The sequence below is a fragment of the Vipera berus genome, assembly GCF_964194415.1.
Source record: "Vipera berus genome assembly, chromosome: 2".
In the NCBI taxonomy this organism is placed as follows: Eukaryota; Metazoa; Chordata; class Lepidosauria; order Squamata; family Viperidae; genus Vipera; species Vipera berus.
Window position 1 is genome coordinate 282,396,226 of NC_138203.1, and position 7,290 is coordinate 282,403,515.

General features: G+C 39.8%; 1 protein-coding gene across 1 annotated transcript in view; it reads left to right on the plus strand.

Moving 5' to 3' along the window:
* Window positions 1–7,031, plus strand: part of LOC308661348 (vomeronasal type-2 receptor 26-like) — a gene marked incomplete at both ends in the record, with an annotated part of 33,291 nt that extends 26,260 nt beyond the window's left edge. Inside the window, 4 exons of the mRNA XM_081316270.1 lie at window positions 132–428; window positions 2,254–2,394; window positions 4,728–4,854; window positions 6,127–7,031. Coding sequence (XP_081172396.1) covers window positions 132–428; window positions 2,254–2,394; window positions 4,728–4,854; window positions 6,127–7,031 — 1,470 coding nt within the window. The remainder of the gene's footprint in view (window positions 1–131; window positions 429–2,253; window positions 2,395–4,727; window positions 4,855–6,126) is intronic.
* Window positions 7,032–7,290: the final 259 nt, after the last annotated feature.

A 7,290-nucleotide genomic window follows, 5' to 3' on the forward strand; every position in this document is an offset into this window, starting at 1 on the left:
AAGTCTTTTTAATATTCTGTGTTTAATATTTTAATATTTTATTAAAACAAAGTTGAATTTATTAAAAAAACTCATATTTTGGACCTGACCTGAGTTCAAATATAACACAGCATTCTTCACTGCTTTTCCAGATCAGTCATAGAATTGTTTCAGAGACTCTGAGTGATAAAAGTAAATTCCCATTTTTCCACCGGATGCTCCCCAAAGAAGGGTTTCAGTATTCAGCAATTGTCCAAGTGCTCTTGCATTTCAGATGGACCTTGATTGGTCTCCTTGCTCCAGACACAGAGGAGGGAGAGAATTTCCTGAGGAATTTTCCTCCTTTGCTTGTCAGGAATGGAATTTGTGTTGTTATATCACAACAGTTCTCATCAGCTGGATATCCAGAACCCTTCAGGGATTCCAGCTCTCAGTGGAAACAAGTCAACGTCTTTGTTCACTTCACAGAACATATTATTGTTTCAAACATATTTCATATTTTTCATTTAACACTTGACACTTTGTCAGGACCCATTGGAGAGAAAATCTGGATCACCACAACTTTGGGAAACTATATAATGACCCATCTTGGATATCACAAATACATCCATAGTATTTGGAGCTTTGAATTTATGCAAAAAACAAATCCAAAATATGATGCTTTCGAACCCTTTTCCATTGTAGACTCCCAGTATGAAGAGAAGAATTTTCTGTGTTCTTTTTCAAAGCATATTTTTTCTGTCAAAGGCCGGAAAAGATGCACCCAAAAAACTCCAGTGGAACCAATAGATGACTTGAACGGGTTGTTTGTTGTAAACAGTGACTCTGTTTACATTATCTTTATGACTCTGGCCCATGTCTTGAAGGCTGCATATTCACCCAGATCCTGGAGGAGAAAGAAGGAGGCCCAAGAGACACTGGAGGCTCCAAGGCTGCAGCCATGGCAGGTATGGGGTTCCAATAAGGATCCAGCAAACTAAATTCCTCTGGAGAAGGAATCCATTAGAGAAAGAGGGGAATCATATCAAATCTCCTTGTGGTACAAAAGGCCAACAGATTTGGCCAATCTTATTGACCTGGTGTTGAAACATTTGAAACCTTTTCTTATGAATAGTATCCTTTTCCTAAGAGAACTTACTGCTTTTACAACTCCTCCTCTAGGATTTAAAGGAGACTTTCCCTATTTGAAGGATCCCTTTATTTTATATTTTTCATTTTATATTCTTAAGCTGTAAACAAGCTATCATAGCCTAACCCTCCTCTCTACAGAAATCCCAGTTAAATATTCTCTGACTGGTAGCTGCTCAGTCTCTGCATTAAGCCAACCAGTGAAGGGGAGACTGAATTTCTCTGATTCACTTGCTAAGCTGTAAAACTGCTCCTGTTAGGATATTTTTTTTTCTTTTAATTCAGCCAGAATATCATCACTGAGTTCATTTTACCATGTTCCACACTCTGGTATAACTGTGAACAGATCTTTAGCTTCTGTGTAACATCTTTCAGTTTTTGGAAGAGTGCCATATTCTTCCCTTCTCCAATTATGACACTCTGATAGAAAAGGTGATCACAGACTCCTGATTTTCAGCTCTTTAGATCCACATGGATCTTCTCCTCCTGGTCTTTCCTCAGGACTAAGAGCAGCTTCTTTGACCTCTTCCTTGACTTCATTACTCTTCCCTAAAGCTGATCCAGGTTTTCTGAAATGTCTTCTCCCAGCATGGTGCCTGCAAGGAGAGATGATTCTTGAGTAAGGTTCCCCCTAGATTAAATCTTCACATCCTGAGTGTCAAGTTTCCGATGTATGGGCTTTTCAAGTGACTCTGAGGCATTGTTTACCTTAAAAGTCCTTTATTAGCCTAATACACCGGCAAATGCTTGCTCGAAGGAAGCTGGAATCTGAAATCTCCGCCCCTTGCACAATATATTAAAACACAATTCTCCACCTTTCTAATTTTGTCATTAATCATATTCTCCAATTAATTTAAAGAATCAGTTTCCCTTCCGTTAGAAAACCCGCCAAGGTCTTATCTTCTCTAGTTAGAGATGGCCTTGAAAGGTGCAATCCTACTCCTCCCCCCTCCCAACCTTAAACTAAATCTCTTGTCAAGCAATAACATTCAATGTTAGCAGCATTGACACTGAGATTCTCATGGATGCATTTGCTTTCTTTCCATGAGCATCTCACTGTAGAAGAAAGAGTCATGCATGAAAATACCAGGTGGGATAATAAACCAGGATTTCTGCTTTTGAAATTCCTGGATGTTTCCATTCTAGTTCCATCCCTTTCTGGAGAAGAATGAGTTCAACAATCTTTCCTGCTGGAATCTTTACCTGGACCATAATGGAGAAGTAACTGCAGATATGGACATTGAGGTCTTGGTGATTTCACCGGAGGGAGATTTGATCAAAAGGAAAGTGGGGAGTATTGAAAGACAGAGAGTTATTATTAACCATATTGCTCTTTCATGGCTAAATATGCCTAATAAGGTGGGTAAAATATTGCTGTATTTTCTCTTTTTTCTAAAGATTATGACCCATTTCAAGTGGGCTAACTCTAGTTGCCATGATGGATAACCCTCACTGAGAGTTGATTGTACAGAAGAGAAAACTTAATATTTTGTTAGATTGCTTGGGGGGGGGGGACTTCAGTACTATTCACAAAACTGTCCTTCAGATGCCATGATAAGGAATATTCTTTTAAACTGATTTGGTCATGTCCAATATTGGATGTTGCATGATTATCCTTTAGGATGGAGACCATGGATCAAGCTGCTGAGAAATGTTCAAATGCTGGCATTTGATCTGACAATAGACTCAGGTTCTTTTAACCAGTGTCTGCATTAAGGTTTGGGCCAAATTATGAAATATAGTCATGACTGGTTAGAGGTCCTGTTGGTCCATGTGATAAATAAGCCTCACCTTGTTCAAATTGGGGACTGTCTCCCTTGAAAGGTCACTGATGTTCTATAATTTTTATAAGCAACCCAAACATGGCCAAAGTAATCCATGTTTCTCTTTCACCCTGTTGGGATGAGCCATAGACCTTTTGCTCCCCAGAACAATGTCCAAAGATTTAGGTTCACATGAAATCATAAAGGCTCTTTTTGATGTGAGAGAATTCCCTGCCTTGAAAACTGAAGAACTAAAACAAGACATTGATCCAAAGAAAAGCCCTTCCTTGTTTTGGAAATTACAAGGAAGAATTTGAAAGGAAACGCTACTTAGTTTTGGGCTTTGGCTTGTAAGAGGGCACGTCATCTGAAAAACCTGGAATGCATTTTTTATCTTTATTATTAGCCCTCTGAGCAAAAAGGAGAACCAAATTTAACATAAGAAATGTAGGTTTGTCTTCCCATGCAAGTTGGTATCCCCTAGTTTCTTCAGTAGAAAAAAACATACCTCTAGATTCAGAGATGGACACAAGTCTTCTATTCTTGTCCCACTTGCTGAAGATGAAAAAGTGCCTGACTTATCCTTTTCAAGGGACAAGTTCTCATGAACTCTCCTGCATCTCATTCTAGAAACTAGGCAGTTGGTTTTAGCCTTACTTGAGAGCCATATGAAATGAAGAAAGAAACACACAAATAAAGAAAGCCCTGATTTTTAAGGATTTTTCCCCCTTTCTATCTTAATTGGGGAACGGTTTTGGACTACTTTCAAAGGGAAGCAGTTTTGTAATGTTTTATATACTCCAGAAGAAGCCTATCCAGATCCTACTGGTCCAAAGTTTCTTTCTTCATTACAGTTTTATTTTAATAAATCTAATATAATAAAAATATAATACATCTTTTACCATAATTTCTTTTCTAAAATTTAATGTAAGATCATCATACTGTACTTTACAGTCATATGCAGTGCTTTTTTTGTAAAAGAAAAAGGTGCCGGAACTCACACATGTCATACAACCCGCCTTGCCTACCCTACAAGGTTCCATCAAAAAAAGGTGCCGGAACTCCGTTCTGAGCGTTCTATGAGAAAAAAAGCCCTGGTCATATGTCAACGCTGCTAACATCGAATGTTATTGCTTGACATGAGATGAAGAAGTAGCTATTTCATATGTTAAACTTGTGTATTGCTTTAAGACTTGTGTATTGCTTTAGTTTAAAGTTGGGAGGAGGGAAGAGTAGGATTGCACTTTCAAGGCCATTTGTCTGTCTAAAGAAGATAAGGCTTTGGCGGTTCTTCTAAAGGAAGAGAAACTGATTCTTTAAATTAATTGGAGAATATGATTAATGACAAAATTAGAAAGGTGGAGAATTGTGTTTTAATATATTGTGCAAGGGGTGGAGATTTCAGATTCCAGCTTCTTTCGAGCAAGCATTTGCCGGTATATTAGGCTAATAAAGGACTTTGAAGGTAAACAATGCCTCAGAGTCACTTGAAAAGCCCATATGTTGGAAACTTGACATCATATGTGAAACATGGAGAAATGCATGTTAACAAGGCTAGGAGGAGGAACCAAACTGATTGTAGCTTAATGCTTAAATCTTTTCAATTCCATCCCTCCAGACTTTCTTTAGCAGAAAAATACTTTATTTCAATGTTAGATGCTGAAAGCAAAGAGGAGTGAGTAAATGAACAATCTGCCAGTATTTATCTCTCCTGACTCAGTTTGGAACAAGTCAGTGAGTTCTTATTTATCTACGTGAAGCCCAGGAACTATTTGGCTAATGTTAATGTCAACATCCATTTTCATGCATGCTTAGTCCCAATCTATTTTCTTTTGAATTCCTTATTTTTCTGCTTAGTCTCTTCCTCAGTCCAAATGTGTGGAAAATTGTCATCCTGGATTTGTCAAGCGGAAGCAAGAAGGAGAACCAGTTTGCTGCTACGACTGCGTTCCTTGTCCAGAAGGGACCATCTCTACTCAGGAAGGTGGGAGACACCAAGGAAAAGGGCAGGCCTTGTGGAAGTGGATTCAGCTGAAACACTGTGACAAAAGTCCAAGTTAAAAGACAGATTGAAGCTCAATTATTTTTTTTCATTTTGCCAGCAGTTTGGCAGTTTGATTCTCACTGGCTCCTGGTTGACTCAGCCTTCTATCCTTCCAAGGTCAATAAAATGAGGCCACAGATTGTTGGGGGCAATAGCCTGACTCTATAAACTGCTTAGAAAAGGCTGTAAAGCACTGTAAAGTGGTTTATAAGTCTAAGCAGTATTGCTATTGCCCAGTTTCTTATATAGAATGAGGAATAGCAGAAAAACCTTGAGGGAGGGCCTAGGAGGAGATAGGAAGGTATAGCAGATTGGACAAGCTTTTTTACTTGCAGGAAAAAAAATCTCTTCCACTTTTTAGTTTGAATTCCAGATTATTTGCAGAACTAACTTTTTCTTCTAGCTAATTAAATTTCAAAAGATAGGCATCCAGAGTCAAGTATGTCTGGCAGGATCCAAAAAATGTGCCTACAAAGATTAATTGATTCATTAGTAAAGGTAAAGATTCCCCCGCACATGCGTGCTTAGTCGTTTCCAACTCTAGGGGCCGGTGCTCATCTCCGTTTCAAAGCTGAAGAGCCAGCGCTTGTCCGAGGACGTCTCCGTGGTCATGTGGCCGGCATGACTAGACACCAAAGGCGCACGGAACACTGTTACCTTCCCACCGTAGTGGTCCCTATTTTTCTACTTGCATTTTGATGTGCTTTCAAATTGCTAGGTTGGCAGAAGCTGGGACAAGTAACAGGTGCTCACTCTGTTATGTGGCACTCGGGATTCGACCCGCCAAACTCTCAACCTTCTGATCGACAAGCTCAGCGTCCTAACCCACTGAGCCACTGCGTCCCTTCATTATCTACCTCTAATAATGTAGGTTCTGCAAATTACACAAGAAATCATTCAGGTTCCAGGACTTCTTCCAATTTCATAAACTATAAAAATATAGCTTTTTTTAGAAAGAGTTATCCAATTGGTACCTGAGGTACACTTCCTCCTTCAGCTGGACAGCTGAGACAACATGCAAGTGAAGAACAGATTGAATAGGACTAGGGCTAGCACACAAACCTGTTTTACCCCATTGGTAATTCTTCCTGTAGAGATTTTAAGCAATGCTAATTGGAAAATGCTGCTAGTAACAATTGTTGTCCCAAGAAGGTATTTCTTGAAAGTTGGAAGTACAGAATAATACAAAAAATGCTTTTTTGTTTTCCTCAGATACTGAAAAATGCACCAAGTGTCCAGATGAAAAATATCCAAATGAAGACAGAATCCATTGTATCCCCAAAGTTGTATCCTTCCTTTCTTATGAGGAACATCTCGGAATCATTCTGATCTCTTTTGTCCTATTCTTGTTCTTAGCCACAGGATTTGTTTTAATTCTTTTCATTAAATACCGAGACACTCCCATTGTCAAAGCCAACAATCGGGATCTCTCCTACATCTTCTTGGTCTCCCTCATGCTTTGCTTCATGACTCCTCTTCTCTTCATTGGTCAACCAACAAAAGCCACCTGCCTTCTCCGACAAACAGTTTTCAGCATAATCTTCTCAGTAGCTATTTCTTCTCTCTTGGCGAAAACCATCACAGTGGTGCTGGCATTCTTGGCCACAAAACCAGGAAACAGAGTGAAGAGTTGGTTGGGGAAGAACTTGGCCAACTCCATCATCCTCTCCTGTTCTGCTGTCCAAATTATTATCTGTTTCATCTGGCTTGGAGTGTCTCCTCCATTTCCTGACACTGACTTCCACTCCCAGCCTGGAGAGATTATCCTGCAATGCAATGAGGGCTCTATTTTTATGTTCTACCTCACCCTTAGCTACATGGGCTTCCTGGCTGCCATTTGCTTCACAGTGGCTTTCCTGGCCAGGAATCTCCCTGGGGCCTTCAATGAAGCCAAGCTGATCACCTTCAGCATGCTGGTCTTCTGCAATGTCTGGGTCTCCTTCCTGCCCACCTACCTGAGCACCAAAGGGAAATACATGGTGGCTGTTCAGGTCTTCTCCATCTTGTCCTCCACTGCTGGTCTGTTGGGTTGTGTCTTCATCCCCAAGTGCTATATTATCATTCTGAGGCCAGACCTGAATACAAAGGAGCATCTTACGACCAGGAGAAATGTATAAATGTGAATTAGAGGAATTTCCACTCTCAACATATTCCAACAGGCCAAGCATAGAAATTGTTTAAAGTCATCTCCCATATATCAGCTGGGACAATGATTTTGAGCTGAAATAATCAATGGGCAATTGGAAGATAGTGTCCCCCATCCTTATCCATTATAATTGTAAGATGTCCTCTTTCGAGCAGTCGAGTAAGCATATTTGCCCTGTGCACTTAGGAAACTTGAAGCCTGAAATGCCACACCTGAAGTATTTGAAACTT